This window comes from Phoxinus phoxinus, assembly GCF_949152265.1.
Source record: "Phoxinus phoxinus genome assembly, chromosome: 17".
NCBI lineage: Eukaryota > Metazoa > Chordata > Actinopteri > Cypriniformes > Leuciscidae > Phoxinus > Phoxinus phoxinus.
This window is the reverse complement of record NC_136892.1, coordinates 24119624-24138301: the sequence shown is the minus strand read 5'-3', so window position 1 is coordinate 24138301 and position 18678 is coordinate 24119624. Positions and strand designations below refer to the sequence as shown.

At 36.2% G+C, this 18678-nt stretch overlaps 2 protein-coding genes across 2 annotated transcripts; both read right to left on the bottom strand.

The window, feature by feature from the left end:
* Positions 1 to 1840: 1840 nt before the first annotated feature.
* On the bottom strand, positions 1841 to 6176 carry LOC306985257 (glutamine synthetase-like). Its single transcript, XM_079587267.1, has 6 exons — positions 5885 to 6176; positions 5648 to 5791; positions 5295 to 5441; positions 3109 to 3236; positions 2774 to 2973; positions 1841 to 2648 (listed from the first exon to the last, which is right to left on the bottom strand). Exons 1-6 carry the CDS (start codon positions 6051 to 6053, stop codon positions 2345 to 2347), a joined length of 1092 nt encoding a protein of 363 aa, XP_079443393.1. The 5' UTR covers positions 6054 to 6176; the 3' UTR covers positions 1841 to 2344.
* Positions 6177 to 9030: 2854 nt separating this feature from the next.
* LOC306985256 (glutamine synthetase-like) lies at positions 9031 to 13183 on the bottom strand (the record flags this gene model as incomplete). The annotated part of the gene is made up of 6 exons (XM_079587266.1): positions 9031 to 9619; positions 9737 to 9936; positions 10068 to 10195; positions 10816 to 10962; positions 12760 to 12921; positions 13015 to 13183. The coding sequence occupies 6 exons, from the start codon at positions 13181 to 13183 to the stop codon at positions 9307 to 9309; spliced, it is 1119 nt and encodes a 372-aa protein (XP_079443392.1). The 3' UTR covers positions 9031 to 9306.
* Between the last annotated feature and the right edge of the window lie 5495 nt (positions 13184 to 18678).

The following is an 18678-nucleotide window of genomic DNA, read 5'->3' as shown; positions in this document are numbered from 1 at the left end:
TAGGCTACATTGTAAAAATATATATGATCAATAAGTTATGACAATGTTTTTACATTGCTTTAACTCATCAAATTAAATTAAGCAATTTTCAACTTTTTTATAAGTTATACAATATTCAACATTTAAGTCGTACCTTAATCCTCTTCGTCCTGTGTGAGACATAAGCCCGCCTTAAGTCAGTTTAATGTAATTTAAGTTAAACATCTACATTGATTGTACTTCAAATTTTAAGGCAGCAACTTCTTGCATAAGGGTGAGCATTTTTCCCAATAATGCGGATGGAAACTGTTAAGAGTTAAGTGAAATACAGTCAATAACAGATTGTCTCAATATAAACCCTCCCACAACTAATATTTAATATATTAAATCAAAATAAGCACATTTTCTGAGAAACAATAATCAGTAAAATCAAGATTATTCCCAAATAAATGTTAAGAACTTTTAATGAGACTTTCTTATACACACTACAAAGTTACACAATACTTTTAAAGCTCCACTGACATAAAAATAATTCAGATATTGAAAGCTTGTTCATTATAAAAAATGTGTATCCAAGAAATTATTTGATCTCTGTTGTAATTCTTATGTATTTTTGAGTAACTTAATTGAGCTTGACAAACAAAAAATGAGTGTCACGTCATTGACCCACATACTGTTGTGATGTAAATGTGCAACCAGCACCACGCTGTGCTTTCTCCATAACCAACAAGTAGCCTGCAATCAGCAGAACACAGCAGAAATCCATGCGACACAAGCGTTGATAAAACTGAACAGACATCCCTTCTGCCATGTTTCTGGGAATAATAAATTCACCTCATGATGGGGACTGGACACACTCCTGCGCTCCACACATCACTCATCTGCTGAAAATAGAAGCCACTTTAAATCCATCTCCTGTGCTTGCAGACATCAGCATTTAGTCTTGTTCTGAGAGGTCTGCTTTGCAGTCCAGATTCAATTATGGATAATGGAGAAAAATAGCAATTTTATTAAAACCATTCGAATGCATGAGTTTTAAACCAATTATGTCAAATTGGCATTTGTTCGAAATACAAGATAAGAGGTAGAAAGTCTAACCCACATCAGCGTCTAATAAGATTTATTGTAGGGCCTATAACAACATGCATTATCGGCACCTACAACATCTTTGCCTAAGTTACATTACAAATTTGCTGTTATAAAATATGAAATCTTAGTTTTAGAAGTTAATGCTTTAAACAAATCGTCAAAATTGAATAAGGGAACATATATTAGGCCTATTTTTTAACAAAAAAAACCTAGCCTAGCCTATCAATATAATTTGCCAATTTTATTCTGAGGGCTGTTAGGGCTACATTATCTTATTGTTTAATGGATGTTTAGACATTTTTACTGAAAAAGAAACTAAAACAGAAAAAACACTGAGATATTGATTAATAGAGCTGCGTTATTAAACCCTTTGAATAAAAAAAAATATTAATTTCTCGTGAATCTTTTCCACAAAACAGGTGATTACAAACACTTGCCTATTGCGCCCTCTTATGGACATCCAAAAGAACAGCAATCACACCAAGGGACATTAGTGTGCGTGTCACAAAGATTTGAGATAAAGGGTAACACTTTATAATAATCTCCAATTAGTTTACTTTAGTTAATGCAATGAGCAATCTTTTTTTGTGTGTGTATTTATTCATCTTTGTTAACGTTTGTGAATAAAAATTCAACTGATTGTTGTTGGTTCATGTTAGCTCAGATCTATTAGATAATATTAACAGATTCAATAATGTTTTTGTAAATGTTGAAAATGAACAAATAATGCTTTAGAAGTATTTTTCATTAGTTCATGTTAACTAATGTAGTTAAGTCAAGTCATCTTTATTTATATAGCGCTTTTTACAATACAGATTGTATCAAAGCAGCTTCACAGTGATAACATGAAAATAATACAAAAAAAAACAATTTCATCATCATCCACCTTTAAGGCAGATCTATAATATTGTTGAATATTAAATGTCCCCAACTAAGCAAGCCAGAAGGTAAGGCAACAGCGGCAAGGAACCAAAACTCCATCAGGTGACAGAATGGAGAAAAAAACCTTGGGAGAACCCAGGCTCAGTCTAGCTAATTTATGAAAATTTTGTTAGTGTGGGCTAAATTGCAAGTGTTTTATTATGGTCTTCAGTGATAGAATACAAGTCAAGTTTTGATGTATATTGTTTTATTTTATTGATCTTTATTTTATTGATTTTAATTTTAATTCTTAAATGTAAATAATTAAGATAAGTAGCCTATATGCACTATTAAATGAGTATTCATTCTAACATGGTAAACAACCATTAGCCTATTTATTGTTTCCAAAATTCCATTATTTCAATTCTTCCTCCTCTTCCAGCATGCATGTGCGGGCCATTGCGCAGGTCACGGCATATGGGTCACAGTTGGCGCTAGGACGGCGGTCCTCAAAATAACCACATTTTTTCTGAGCCACATGTAGGGGGATACGGACACTCGCCCTGCGGTTAGCAACACCTGCTGAGAAATCCGTGATGCTGGAGAACGGATGAAAACCTGAGAGGCGACGCTTGTTATCTTCTCCACCGTGTGGGTCGTAGACTTGAATATGCTCTGCATGTCGCTTACTCAGTTTCTCGATGGCTTTCTCAATGTGCCTGATGAGAGGAGGACGATGGAGGTTAGATGACATGGCAATAACACTGTAACACGTTTTATAGATGCCTTTAGTCTCTCTGACTTTTATGATTGTGTATGTGTGTGTGCATAAGTGAGTACATACTCAATTCCTCCTTCTTCTCTCATTTGCATTGTGCTCACATTGATGTGGCAACCGGCTCCGTTCCAGTCTCCTGTCATGGGTTTTGGATCCAGGGTGGCCACCACTCCGAAATCTTCACACACCCTGTGTAGCAGGAAACGTGCCATCCACAGATGATCTCCCATCTCAATTCCTTCACATGGACCCACCTGGAACTCCCACTGCAGAGAGAGTAAACTATCCTCACTGGCCATCCAGTACATACATATACATAATAGAGATCTACAGATGTTGTGTTTTTGTAAATACATGCTGTCTAATGTATCTCTGATACCTAATAACTTAATGGTAGTTACCTGAGAGGGCATGACCTCTGCGTTAGTGCCACAGATTTTGATGCCAGCATAAAGACAGGCTTTATAATGACAATCCACAATGTCTCTGCCAAAGGCTCTGTCAGCACCAACACTGCAGTAATACAGACCTGACAAAAATTCAATTTTTGTGATAAAGAAAAAATTATTGACACAGGCTAAGTTGTAGGCTTTACAGGACATAAGCCATAAAATACTTTGGTACATATACTAAGTAAAACTTAACCAATATCTGTCCCTCAGCATCTTAAAGGGGTCCTATAATGCCCTTTTCACAAGATGTAAAATAAGTCTCAGATCTCCCCAGAGTGTGTATGTGAAGTACACCACAGATATTTTTTAGATCATGTTAAAATTGTCACTTTTTGAGGGTGAGCAAAAACGTTCCGTTTTTTGTGTGTGTCCCTTTAAATGCAAATGAGCTGCTGCTTCCGGCACAGAGGGCGGTGCTTCAAGAGCTCGTGCGTTAGCATCTTTGATTATCTCACACAGACACACACTGAAAACTTCATAAACTTTTAGCCTTTTATGTTCAAACTGGAGTCGGGCAAAGACGGAGAGACTCAAGAAGATGTCACAACATAGAATGCAACAGGACATTTCTAAATGGTTAGTTGATAAATTAATGTAGCTGATGTGGAATTCATTTCTAGTCATTGATTATCATATTAGGCTTGTTCGAAATATATCAGAAATATATTTTTGTAAAAGTGTTTTTACTGTTTTAAGGTAGAGGGCGCTATTACGCAACCTTTGAAAGAGTACTATCTCCTGATCAAAACACAGGCGAAGAAGAAGCAGAAATGTGAGAGACCACAAACATGAGGACAAAAAAAATCCTAGATTTAACAGTTTTTCTTATGGTGTGAAAAGAAAGGGGGGGAGGGAAGGAAATGGTTTGGGTGAACGGTGAAGTCGTGGAGACGGCGGGAGCATGGACCATAGAGGGCATGGACATGTAACGTTAAATGCGCCATGACTGCGGTTATGCTTTCTTCTTCTGTTTGCTCGCTTTCTGATTGGGTATCGTTTCGTTCCACCCATAACCAACAGGGTAGGCCTACGTGCATGTTTGTCCTCGGGGTTCCGTTCCACTTCCCCCCACACATCAGGATTTCTTATGTTGAATATTTACGATTCGTGATCGGAGTGGCTCCGACGTTCCTACGAGCAGGTTTGGTCACTCTAAACACACCTCACACCACAGGGAAATCTGATAAAATAATCTGTAACGTTACGTTAGAACCATCAAGATAATCATGACTTCACTTTGATTGTCGGAAGGGGAGAAATCAGCCCGAATATCTTGTGGTGTTGCCCCAGCATACGCAGATGCCCTATGTAAAACAACGCGATATTCAACATTAAACAATAGGCTATAAATCAAAACTACCCAATGTTACCGAATAAAATGATGACCCAGGACGAGCTATATGACTGAACCTTGGGGGTGTTGAATCTACTTCATATGTTTTGATCATCGTTCTGAATCTGATCTGGATGTAGTCTTTGACAAAAAATGTATTCGTTTTTTGCTCAAAATGTTGCTTTTTTTTATGAAACTTACCAATATTCAAGTGTTGATTAAAATAAGGAGCGCGTGAAGCTAGAATTTTAGTTTTTGCTTAAAAGCAGAGGGTCTGCTCTTTTATTTATTTATATATATTGCATGGTCAGATATTGTACAACAAATATTGTACAACAAAATATTCTGGGGGCCATGAAATTTGTGTGAAAACGGTCAAAAACGCCACGCCACGGTTGCTGGCGTGGCTGGCAACTTTTTTGAAAAAACGAGCAGGGAACGAGCTAATACTTTCTGCCAAATTATGAGATGATATTAAAAAATATCTATATGGCAGTTTTTCCCCATGGTATTGATGTCAAAACAGTGGCTGGTGAGCAAAAAAGTTAATGTCAAGCCCTGCATACAATCATACACGTATATGCAAAGCAAACTAGTAGCATATTTGCTTCAGTCCATGTATATAGTCTTTATATTATTTGTAACTTAATTGTTTGCTGTTTAGATCAATGGTTGGCTGACTCTCAACCACGTTTACTGTAATGTTAGAGAGGAATTACAGTACGTTTAGTGGTACTTCATGTTGGACCTTCACCCAAGACTGTGGATGTAAGTTAACAACTCATAAAAACATTCAGATCACCTTGTGGTTTGGGGTAGCCTAGTCTTGGCCAGCCATAAGGGTGTCCATCCACTCCTAGGAGAGTATATTCCTGCTCCATACCAAACCAAGGGTGGAGATCTTTGACCATCTTCATGATCTTGTTACAGCTGTTACGATGATTCAAATCTAAGAGAAAAAAAACAAGACCCTATAGTATTTTGATCAGTGTTTTACAACATTTACATAAATGTAAATATAGCCTATGTAAATGGTGTAAAACCTTTCATACTGATCTTCTACCAGCTGAGCAACAGTAACAACGTTGAAGTAGAAGACTATAAGTAGTAACCCAATGTCTTAGAAGTATTTTTATACATTTCAGCCCGTTTTACCTGCAGGTTCCCGGGTCTGCTTGAGCACCTCACAAAGAACCAGTTTGTTAGGGTCCAAAAGGAAGGGGTCTCTGAACATGTAGACGGGAGCCAGAAGCATTTCAGCGAAGGTTCCTCGCTGACAGAAATCCCATTCTGGTATATCTGCCAAAAATAAAAGAAAGAAAAATAAAACAAAACAAAGCATGAAGCATGAAAATCACAAGAAACCCCATTATGGAGATATTTCTGTAGTACCAGCTATGACTTTTGGTTCAGAATCCATGGTTCGAGTCTTGCTACACAGGTCCAAACCACAACCATTGATCCAGATATAAGTAACTTGACAGAAGTCTCCTTGGGGAAGACTGAGGTATCTCTGCCGCAAGAACTTGTTAAGATGTGAGCTTTCAGATACGCAAGACATACTGTATAATGCAACAAATCCAAAAGAAAATCTGAATATGCTTCCTCTGTTGATTGCTTTTCGCTCTCCTGTTTTTCCCAAAGCTGCACTGAGACTGGTGTGACAACTATTCAGATTCACATCGAATATATCTTCTGTCACTTGTAGGAGGTCCTCAAAATGTACCTGCAACAGAGCTGCTACTGTTATTAAAACGGCTGCATTGTTGTTCACACCACACTGGACCCACTGACTTTCATTATATGGACAAAACAACACTGAGGCATTCTTTTAATATATTTTAATATAATATATCAAATAATTTGTGTTTGACCGAAGAAGTCATTCATATCTATTTTTGGGTGAATTATCTTTATAACTATTCTTAGGACAGTGTTTCTTTTTCAATTGTGTGGTTGGAGCAAGTTGTTAATGTTTCAAATGTTATTTTATAAAATCATACTTTTTTCCGTTTAATCAATTATTTTGTCGTATGTAATTCATTATTTTGTAAATCCTAACTGTAAATTATTGCTGAAAAGTCATTAGATTTTGAGTTTAAATTGTTGTTTTGTTTGCAATATGAGAAAGAAAGTATATCTGTAAATATTCCCAGGAATCCTTGAATGGCACCAAATCAGCATATTAGAATTAATTTTGAAGGATCATGTGACACCATATATATATATATATACATACACACACACAAAACACACACACAATATAATTTTTTACTGTATTATAAAATAAACATTTTATTTTTCAAATACCCCAAATCATTTGAATGGCAGTATGCGCAAACGTACAGTAGTGGCCAAAAGTGATGTCCGGTCTAGAAAAAATATAAATATTATGAAATTAAAATATTATAAAAAATTTGCTGAATATTTTGTGAGCATTTTGCATAGTTTAACTTTTATTTGTGATGACTCAATGAAACATGCCAAATTGTGCAGACATAATTTGTGGCTTGGCTTGGCTGTCATACAAAAAAAAAAGTATGAACACGTGCAAAAAAAAAACAAGGAACCTACAAAATATGAATAACTGATTATATTGTAGTCAATGTATGCGTTTTCCTGAGAGCTTTTTGTTTTTCTATGCATTTTTTTGCATAGTAAAATAAATCCTGCTGCTGTAGTTAACCTTTTTTGCCAAATAATATTGTCAGATAAATACCTTAACCATGTTTAGTGTTTTGTTCTTCCCTCATATTTAATCCCTTCAGACCTGAATTTTTTTACCACTGAGCAATTTTTTTTATCTTCTTGATTTCTGCTCTTCTTCAATGTAGAAATGAATAAAAAAAAAATAATGATGTATATTAGATTTTTTTACATGTCAACTACAATGGACACCACGTCTGAAACAGCATAAATACTTATGAACTAGAGTTTGTGAACTAGTGTTGAAGATTTTGAAAAGAAAACATATTGTAAGAATAAGCAATGCAATGAGAATGTAGGTGACGATATGAGATTTCGAAAAACGTGTTTGATTTTATTTTGTTGGTTGCAGTGGGTGAATCTGAGTATATGTTTAGGCATTTGTCTTTGTGTGTTTATGGATGCGTTTATGTGTACATGCTGGTTGTTTTGATGAATACGCCTATATGATTGTGTGGATTATAGCTTCTGTGTGTGTGTGTATGTGTGTGTTTGTTTGTGTGTTGCTATGTATTATTTCCTCTCACATCCACTGTGGCTGTTTCTCACTAAAACCAAAGACAAATTGATTGACAGTTTATGGTCACTTTGAAGACATGTATGACTCGTTTTTCATACTAATTAAGTATGAAAATTTGGCAAAAAAGGTTAACTACAGCAGCAGGATTTATTTTACTATGCAAAAAAATTCATTATTTTAAACATTGTCTTTACTAACTTTTCTGTACTAAAATATCAATTACATAGAAGCCTATGAAGGAGTGAGACCGCTCTCAGATTTAATCAAAAATATCTTCATTTGTGTTCCGAAGATGAACCAAAGTCTTACGGGGTTGGAACAACATGAGGGTGAGTAATTACTGACAGAATTTTCATTTTTGGGTTAACTAAGCCTTTAATGTGGAGTCTGGTGTCACCTCAAATCTTTGTTGAGATTTGACAAACCAAAGGCCCCTGGACGATTTCTGACTATCACCGACTTAAGGTCCTTAGACTCTGAGTCCGAAATTCTCGCCTAAATGCTTGGACAAATTTCACAGCCTGGAACACAACTAGCCTAAGTTATGAGGTTCCTGCTGACATCTTTCAAGACCTGATGGACATTAAAATGTAAAGAATACCTGTGTTCTGCAACTCTGAAAGATCTTCAAATAACTTTGAATATGATCACGATACTATTAAGTTTATAATAGGTGCAAGTTGATGAGGCTACCATGAGCATAAATCTGCATATAAAAGGTAAAAATGGGACTTCCTCCTCCTCCTGTCTGAAGGGGTTAAAAATATATAATATTTTGCTCATATTTTAATGGTTTAGTTAAACGTGTCGTGTTATTACAAATATCCCCTCCAGACATCACTTGTGGCCACTACTGTATACACAGTCATATACTGGTTTCCATGTTTTATGAGGACTTTCCGGACATGATGATTTTTATACTGTACAATCTGTACAGTGTATCCCCTAAACCTCCCTCTAAACACAGCCCTCACTGAAAACTTTCTGCATTTTTACATTTATGTATGATTTATAAGCTGTTTTCCTCATAGGGACCATAAGGTATTACTATCCTTGTGGGGACATTTGGTCCCAATAACGTAGGGAATAACAGGTACACACACACACACGTATGTGAAATTTAGCAGTCAATGAATGCACTTACCGATAAGCTTGTGTTATGTTACTGTATCTATAACATGTGGTTTAGGTCGCTTCATTTTTGTACATTGTGAACCGGTATTTACACCCTTAGTAATTTGGGTATTATAAAAACCTGTTCATTGCAATGCTGTGGCAGTTAACTTGGAATGTAGTATTTTGATTTCTCTTTGTGTGACGGAGAATGACTGGTCAGAGACTGAGTCAATGTTGTTAACCCTGGACAGGTTTTAAAGAGATCTATTTTACAGAGAATCAGGCAAACTAAGGTGTATCATCATTTGATACCGCATTTCAAGCATGCCTGCAAGTCATGTGTCATAAAACATTCTTCAGATGAACATTTTAATTTAATTTGAGTAACGAATATGATTCACAGACACATATAACAGGTTAATGTGTCCTCCACCTAAACATTTACAATAACTTATTTCTTTCCAAAGGTGTGTTATTCCTGTTCATGAACATCCTTGCCCTCTTCCAGCATGCATGTGCGGGCCATTGCGAAGGTCACGGCATATGGGTCACAGTTGGCGGCAGGACGGCGGTCCTCAAAGTAACCACATTTATCCTGACCCACCTGACGAGGGATACGGACACTCGCCCCACGGTCAGCAACACCTGCTGTGAAATCAGTGATGCTGGCGGTCTCGTGTTGACCCGTGAGGCGACGCTTGTTATCTTGTCCACCGCGTGGGTCGTAGACTTGAATATGCTCTGGATGTCGCATTGCGAGTTTCTCGATGGCTTTCTCAATGTGCCTGATGAGAGGAGGACGATGGAGGTTAGATGACATGGAAATAACACTGTTACACAACATGTCTTTAGTCTCTCTGACTTTTATGATTGTGTATGTGTGTGCATAAGTGAGTACATACTTAATTCCCCCTTCTTCTCTCATTTGCATTGTGCTCACATTGATGTGGCAACCGGCTCCGTTCCAGTCTCCTGTCATGGGTTTTGGATCCAGGGTGGCCACCACTCCGAAATCTTCACACACCCTGTGTAGCAGGAAACGTGCCATCCACAGATGATCTCCCATCTCAATTCCTTCACATGGACCCACCTGGAACTCCCACTGCAGAGAGAGTAAACTATCCTCACTGGCCAGTACATACATAAACATAATAGAGAGCTACAGATGTTGTGTTCTTGTAAATACATAATGTCTACTGTATCTCTGATACCTAATAACTTAATGGTAGTTACCTGAGAGGGCATGACCTCTGCATTTGTGCCACAGATTTTGATGCCAGCATAAAGACAGGCTTTATAATGACAATCCACAATGTCTCTGCCAAAGGCTCTGTCAGCACCAACACTGCAGTAATACGGACCTGACAGAAAAGAGAGAAAAAATTGGAAATATAGGATAGTCACAGTCAGATGCCATTTTATTGCAAATGTCAGCAAACCTGAAAATGTGAAACGAGTCACAGACAGGGAGTTTTTTCTGATTAGCTAAAGGAGTGTGGACCAGAGAGCCACAAAAACTTGTTTTGTTCTATCAGGTACTGAAACTTAAATGTTACTTGAAATAAAATAAACATTTAACAAATGTACGAAAAAAATATTTTAACTTATTTATTTCAGTTAGTTGCAGTATTTTTCATTTATTTAACTTGATGTACAAAATTAACTGAAATAAAAATGAACAAAAACTACATAAATTTGAACACAACAAAGTGACAAACTATACAATTGAAATATAAAAATAATACAATAAATAAAAATAATACTAATATTAATAAATATAATATTATCTCAATGATAAATGATAAAATTGCACTGCTATAGGCAGTGTAAGTGTGGTATTCAAAATATCAACAACGAAGCACCTTTAAAACCAAAGACCTTTCTCATTACATTATAAGGTGTTACAAATTATCATTAAATTCCATGTTGCGCCCTTAACCAAGACTGTGGATGTAACAACTCATGATAACATTCAGATCACCTTGTGGTTTGGGGTAGCCTAGTTTGGGCCAGCCATAAGGGTGTCCATCCACTCCTAGGAGAGTATATTCCTGCTCCATACCAAACCAAGGGTGGAGATCTTTGACCATCTTCATGATCTTGTTACAGCTGTTACGATGATTCGATTCTAAGAGAACACATGAAGGTACCAGGGTTTAAATCATCTACAGTTCTACACAATTTCAAAAGATACCATCGTCTTCCTCTATTTGGTTTTATGGTGTGACACCTTCATGTCCCCCCCCCCCCCCCCACACACACACACATATATATATATATATATATATATGTATATGTATATATATATATATATATATATATATATATATATATATATATAAGCAGTATTAGTAATTAAGACCTGATGTGTATAACTAACCCATCTTGAAACATTTTTCAGTGAATTTTATAATCCGGTTTTAAAAATATGGTGCTTGTAGAACTTAAATTACAAATAAGTCAACAGTTTGCATGACTTCTTTTTTAATTTGTTTCATAAACTTAATTATATAAGTAAATGCCTTCAATGAACTTAAAATGTCAAGTTGCCATGACTTAAAGGAGAACTCCAGCGCAAAATGAACCTTTGGTCTAATTACACATTGTTCGTTATCTGAGATTTGTTTTCATGATTATCGAATGTAAATACTTTTATCTCTAAAAACAGTTTAGCCTATAACGCTAGTATAACGCTAGTATATAGGGCATAGAGTAATGACAAATAAAAATCGCTTGTTAATACCACTAACAAGGCTCAAAATAGCCCCACACTAACACGGTAGCATAATGAGGGTCCCTACCTTCAAACCGAAGCATTGAGAACTTTGTCAGTGTCCAGACAGTTTAATAAGAAGATATTTTATACATACAGTCAACTTCGCGTATACAGGCAGAAGCCATCTTTGGTCTCTACCAGTCGATCTACGAACGCATATAGAATCTCATATGGTCTCGTTCACATCTCACCAGTTGGATCGGCGTTCGCAGATCGACTGCCTTTGACTGTTTTTCAAAGATGGCTTCTGCCTGTATACGCGAAGTTGACTGTATGTATAAAATATCTTCTTATTAAACTGTCTGGACACTGACAAAGTTCTCAATGCTTCGGTTTGAAGGTAGAGACCCTCATTATGCTACCGTGTTAGTGTGGGGCTATTTTGAGCCTTGTTTTAACAAGCGATTTTTATTTGTCATTACTCTATGCCCAATATACTAGCATTATACTAGCGTTATAGGTTAAACTGTTTTTAGAGATAAAACTATTTACATTCGATAATCATGAAAACAAATCTCAGATAACGGTTGACTAGGTAACAATGTGTAATTAGACCAAAGGTTCATTTTGCGCTGGAGTTCTCCTTTAAATCTGCCCTAATTTTAACTACTTCGATTAACCAAATCTAATGCAACTTGAAAAACCTTTGTGGTTTAATATGTCATTTTTTTTTATAAGAAATTGGAATAAGCATTCAAAACCACTCAAAAATATGGTTCAAAAACTTAGAGTGATTACATGAAGCAGTAACAATCATCATGTAATCATTTTGAGTTGAGGAACAAACTCATCCTGATATCACAAAAAAATACGTTTCTAAATGTGTCCGTAACAATGTACATGAAACTAGCAAACTGCCAAACAATGTAACCATATTCATTATTAATGCACCAATGCATGCTGGGAAGCAGGTGAATGAGACTGAATACAAAAAATATTCTCAATACAGGCCTACATGAACTAAAAATGCATTAATCCAATTCACCTGTTATAAAAATAAATCTGTACTAAGATGCATTGCTTGTGCTCCTTTTGAATGTGGCTCAAAACAGTAAGTAAATCAAAACCTACAATATGTAAATCTTTAGCATTTTCTTTTAGCATTATGTACTTCATTTTTGTTTTGTTTTTACAGTTTCCCAATCATACCTGCGGGTTTCCGGGTGTGCTTGAACACTTCACAGAGGACCAGTTTGTTTGGGTCCAAAATGAAGGGGTCCCTGAACATGCAGACGGGAATCAGTAGCATGTCGCTGTTGCGTCCTTCAGACTGACCTGTGCTGGAACCATCAAAATTCCATTCTGGCAGATCTGCCAAAGAACAAGATAAACCAGCATTAACAAGATGCTGGAGATAAAAACAAGGAAAGTGAAACTACTCAGGTAAAACCGAAACTTTGCTACCAGCTATGCTCTTTGGCTCCGAATCCATGGTTCGAGTCTTGCTGCGCAGACCCTCCCCAGAGCCGTCAATCCAGACGTAAGTGACCTGACAGAAGGGTCCCTGAGGCAGACTGAGATACTGCTGCCGCATGGCCTTGTTGAGGCTAGAGCTGTCAGATACGCAAGACATACTGGACCAGATTTACAGTAAATAATGGATCTGGAGAAGCAAAACAAGTAGAACATCGACTATGCTGTCAATGTAGTCGTTTATTAAAATATCATAATTATTAAGTCTTATATACATTATTTAAATGTATTAATCATAATTAATTATAAATTCTGACTAATTTTAATCTAAAAACCTTTCAATTGTACTGTTTGTCAGTACTTTATCCACAAATTTGTATAGATTTAAATGGATACAAATAAATACATACTCTGAAATAGTTAACTATTTTTTTACAATGCAATTTAATATAATGATAGCATTTAGACTGTTAATTATCTTTTATTTACAAAAATACATATATATATTATCAAAATATTATATTTCTTTGATTACACACGCAGTGAATAATAAAAGCCAAGCAAAATTATACTGCTCATTAAAGTACCAAAATGTATTACTTACTCAGGCAATCATTCCTCTCCACACATCACCTGTGCGCTGAAATAGTTGAGTTTAAGAAGCCCGTCATCAATAAGTTATGTCGTGTGAGAGATGAAACATAAGATGGGCGTGATTTCTATTCTTAGATGTGATTCTGTGATGACAAAACAAAATGAGTCATTACACCCCAATGCATTTAAACCTGTTCACTTGTAATTGCTACGATACTGCTGCTGATTTTTTCCCCATTCTTTCATTCATTCATTCATTGTTTTAGTTTTTTTCTGGGATGCATTAGCAGGTATTTTATAAGTATAGTTTAGCTGAATTTCTCTTGAGGCAATAAAGACTTGTGCATGACCAGTATTTTCAGTGACTAATACAATCTACTCAACCGTTTTCTCACCTCAGCTCTCCAGCACACACGATTACACACTACGCTTAATGAGAGGCTTTTTTCCACTGCAAAGAGACATCAGCACAATCAAGGCACAGAGGAACCGAGCTTTTTGCTTCGATATGAACAGACACTTGCTGTAAAAAAAAAAACTAATTACTAAAGCTGGTTAATTCAAACTCCTGTAAGCACGCCATGAAGCAAACTATATAGAAACTGGTTGTTTGCAGAATGGACATAATATCTAAATACACACACAACCTCTTCTAATGGGTTTGGCTTTTCATTCACTAAAGGGAATCATACGTCTTCTTCCCGCAAGTTACCTATAAACAGGCAAAACCAGTTTAAAAAGCACAAGCTAAACACAAAGAATGTGTTTATGAAAATAAATTAAAAAGTGAAACAATTTAACGCCAAACTCCGGTATCTGCATATTTCAGAAGATACCTGTGCCGAGGCCCTCCAAAGTAGGCTATAGGTCTTGCTCCATCAGCTCTAATTTTCAGCTGATTTAATAAAGTTGTGAATAGATTCCACTACTCTCATAAGTAACATTCTATCACTCCGTATCACCTTTGTGTATTAAATGCAAGTCCAACAAGGGTATACATTGACTCATTTCTTGTCTGAGATCTTTTGTTTTTACTCAAAGACTGATTTCCACTATATCCTCCTGTTGCAATATTTGGCCGGGCCGCTTCTTTGGAGACCTAGTCTCAATCAAATCCAGACGGTACAATATGAGATGACAACAGCAGAGAAGGCAATTATGTTGACCTGGAACAAGATCAGATATGAAATTGCTTTTAAACCTGCTTTTTCAAGATATATGCTCAGTGTCTCAGTGGTTCATGTAGGTTGTCTACAAACCGGAAGGTTGGTGGTTCAATCCCCGGTTCCACCTGACCAAGTGTCGAGGTGTCCATGAGCAAGACACCTAACCCCAGCTGCTCCCGGTGAGGAGCTTTGCATGGCTGACACTGCCGTCGGTGTGTGAATGGGTGAATGTGAGGCAAGAATTTTGAAGATATTAAAGAGCTCCAGCTTTTTATTAATGTCAGGGTTTTTTAAATGAAATGTTTAAGTACATATGGATTCCATGTTTGGGTGTCTACATACTTCTGGTAAAAATGTATAATGTAACAATGTAAATAAAATGTGAGGCAACCTGTTCATCCTGTCTCCATTGTGATGTTTTGGAACATTTAGGAGCAGAAAACAGAATGGTTTATGACAAAAGAAATATGACGTGCGGAGCAAGATAATCTTGATGATGTAACCTTAAAAGGAAATGTAACCTGTTTACTGACACATCAGTGACACATCAGTATGCCTGGGTGGTTCATACTGATAATAAAAAAATAAAAGCAAAACTAAAACTATACTTGCTTAACATATTAAAGAGACAATTCAAACCTTTCTAGTGATTACAAATCTAAAAAAGAACGATAGTAAAATGTATAAAAGAAGCTTGGTGAATGCCTCAAATGTGAAAAAACAACAACATTACTACTAACATGAAGTGCATGTTTAATTAAAGTCCTTCACACACTGGTTAACACACTTGTTACATCAAAAACAAGAAATAACTCTTTTTTTTTTTATTATAAACAATATGCAGGAAAAACATGCAAATTATATTTGCAAACATGTTTTGACATCATTTACCAAATGGTTTTGATCAAAAGTGATCCGGGATTAAAAATCCATGCTCAAGTCCACAGTGATATCAGATTGTGATTGTTCAGAGCTCCCAGATCACCTCAGGTTGAGACTGAACCTTGCTTTCGGCTACCACAACTCAAGGTAATATACTCACAAATAAAATAGCAGCTTTCAAATTTTTACATAAACATTCTTAAAGGAATTGGCCACCCAAAAATAAAAATCCTGTTATAATTTACACACCCTCGTGCTGTTCTAAACGTGTATGACTTTCTGTCTAATGTGGAAAATAAAGCCTGTTGCAGAAGACTTGGAATATAATACATGTGGATTACTTTTATAACACAACCCTAGTGGATGATTCAATGTCTTCTGAAGCGAAACGATAAGTGTGTGTGGAAGAAACCTATACCTTTTTTACTATAATTCATTGCTTCTGCATGGTCTTTCGTCATATGAGCGCTCATGAGAGGGACATTATGATACGTGACGTGACATAAGTGCGTTGTAAAGCGTTACTTCTTCACCACGTACTTACGTTTAAGTCGAGCTGAAAGCAGCGAAAGCGATGGTTTATAGATAAAGGAGTTTAAAATATTAGTAATATTTTTTACACACACACCTAATTTCAATTCAAAAGACCGCCTTATGGATTGCTTTATGTGGTTTTTCAAGCCTCAACCAAGTAGCAATATCACTTGCATTATAAGGAATCATAGAGAAGGATTATTTTCCTAAAAATCTTTGTGTTTATCTGAAGAAAGTCATACATGAGTAGGCCTATATGATGAGAGAATATTCATTTTTGAGTGAACTATCCCTTTAAGAAAAGATATTCAGAATTACAGTGAGAAGGAAAACTGTAAACTTTGAGCATCACAGCTGCAGTTACTACATAATCATGAATGGCAGTGAGCGGTTCAGCATAGCTTCAGTGAGTGATCACAGTGCAGGATGGATGATTGAGAATCACATTTATGGTTCATATGTCCACAGCAGCGCTCATGTCATGCTTTCCTGACAATAATATGCCCAGTTTTCTTTGAGTCTCGTCTCCATGACCGGACCGGCTGGCTACTGACTTGGCACGTTCCATGATAGACACTGTTAGAACAACACAGACGGTTATGAAGGCATACACACATGCACATATTTAATTTAGTGTTTTATGGTAATACTGTATCCTTTTGAGATACTTATAAAAGTCAACAGTGTGAAATAAAGATTACCCCTTAAACACATACTTTAGTCTTTAGTGACCCGGGACATCATTCATTGCCCTCCTCCACATTCATTTTTTTAAGTTAGACATCATCCTTCTTAGTATTTCTCCATTATAAACAAAAATGAATAAAATGATAAAAGACTATGCTGAAACTATGCTGTTTTCCCATTCATTTTTTTGTACATTTTTTTATAACGACCGTAACAGTGCAAGTACCGGTATATATTTTATACAAAACTTGAAATGGATCAGCGATTTATTGCAGAGCAAGTACTGAAAGCAGTCAAATACTGTCACTGTCATGTGATGGTGATCTGGTGAAGAAGCTGTAAGCGACCAAAATGTAGATTTTGAAGATGTTGAAAATTATAGTTTTAAGAAGTTTGAGATCTAATCTAAGCCAAATGCTGAATGTAGCCTACTGGTAACAAAATAGGCTATGCTTTATTTTATTCTACTCTAATATCAGGAGTTTTATATTATGGCGATAATGATTGGCGAAACATTCATGCATTTAAGGGTTAGTTTTAACTGCTTCAGTCAATTTTAGTGATATTTATTTTGAGGTAACCTAAATGTGCCTGTGATAACAAAACAAACATTTTAAGGCATAAGAATAACTCTCGTGGGGAACATTTTTAGTAACTGTGCGAGCCGGTAAAAATAAAAAGCACATCTAAACATCTTACCTGGAGGACCCCATGAGGCGTTTATTTGGCTTGGCTGCTTGTCTCATGTACTGCATCAGTCCACACACCAGCTCGTGAGCTATCATCACGTAAAGTAAGAATATGAGCACGCCCGGGTCCATCCTGCCGGTAAGCGCAAGTAATCGCTTTTTGGCAGGTTTTTACCATAGACTGATTTTTACACAGCAATATGCGGGTTGCACGGAATTTAGCTACAGGGTCACCGAGTCTCACTCACGCGCTCGTTTGTTATCCCGACGGGCCGGACCATCCACGAGTCACTTCCCGTGTCTCTCGCTTCAAAAATAATTCATAAATCGCGGCATTTTACTCACTGACTTGATAATCCGAGTTTTAATTGTGACACGGCAAAGCTTTTCATCTGTTGACGTAGTATGAGGATTTTGTTGCTTGAATTGTATCCTATTGAGCTTTTCGACAGACGGATCGTGACTAGTAGGATGATGTTGCCGTGGAGATATCGTCGTTGCCAAGAGACCTCGTCCTCGTAATTCAGTTACAGTAGTGCCGAGATTGAAAAAGAAAATAATATATAACGTTAATCGTTGCCACCATGTCAATCCATGTATGGCAAGCCGTTTTAACTTTTATTCATTTCCAGGATATGAATTATTGATATCAACAATTACATTTTCACTAGTTTAAATGATAGTTATTGATATCAGGAATTATATTTCTAGTAACAATGGCAATTTTTGATATCCATTTTAGATATCTGAAATAATATTGATATCAGAAATACATTTTCAGATATCAAAAATGAACATTGTTGGTAGCAATTCAATTGTTGATATAAAGAATAGACAATTCAACTAGTAAGAAATCAATACCAACAATTGATTTTGACTGGCAGCCTGGTGACATTTCACTAGTGAAAATACAATTGCAGATATCAAGAATTATAGTTTTTACTAGTTGAAATTCAATTGTTGATATCAAGAATTATCATTGTTACTAGTGGAAATGTAATTTCTGATATCAATAACTAGGCTATCATTTAAATTAGTGAAAATTGAATTGTTGATATCAAGAATTCATATCCTGGAAATTAATCAAAGTTAAAACGGCTTGC

Excerpts from the sequence above, each read along its gene's own strand:
- LOC306985257 (XM_079587267.1), bottom strand. The coding sequence starts at position 6,053 with ATGTCTTGCGTATCTGAAAGCTCACATCTTAACAAGTTCTTGCGGCAG. Across the intron at positions 5,442-5,647 it reads GCAGACCCGGGAACCTGCAG|ATTTGAATCATCGTAACAGC; the intron begins GTAAAACGGGCT and ends TTTTTCTCTTAG. Across the intron at positions 2,649-2,773 it reads AGAGAAGAAGGAGGAATTGA|GCACATTGAGAAAGCCATCG; the intron begins GTATGTACTCAC and ends TCCTCTCATCAG.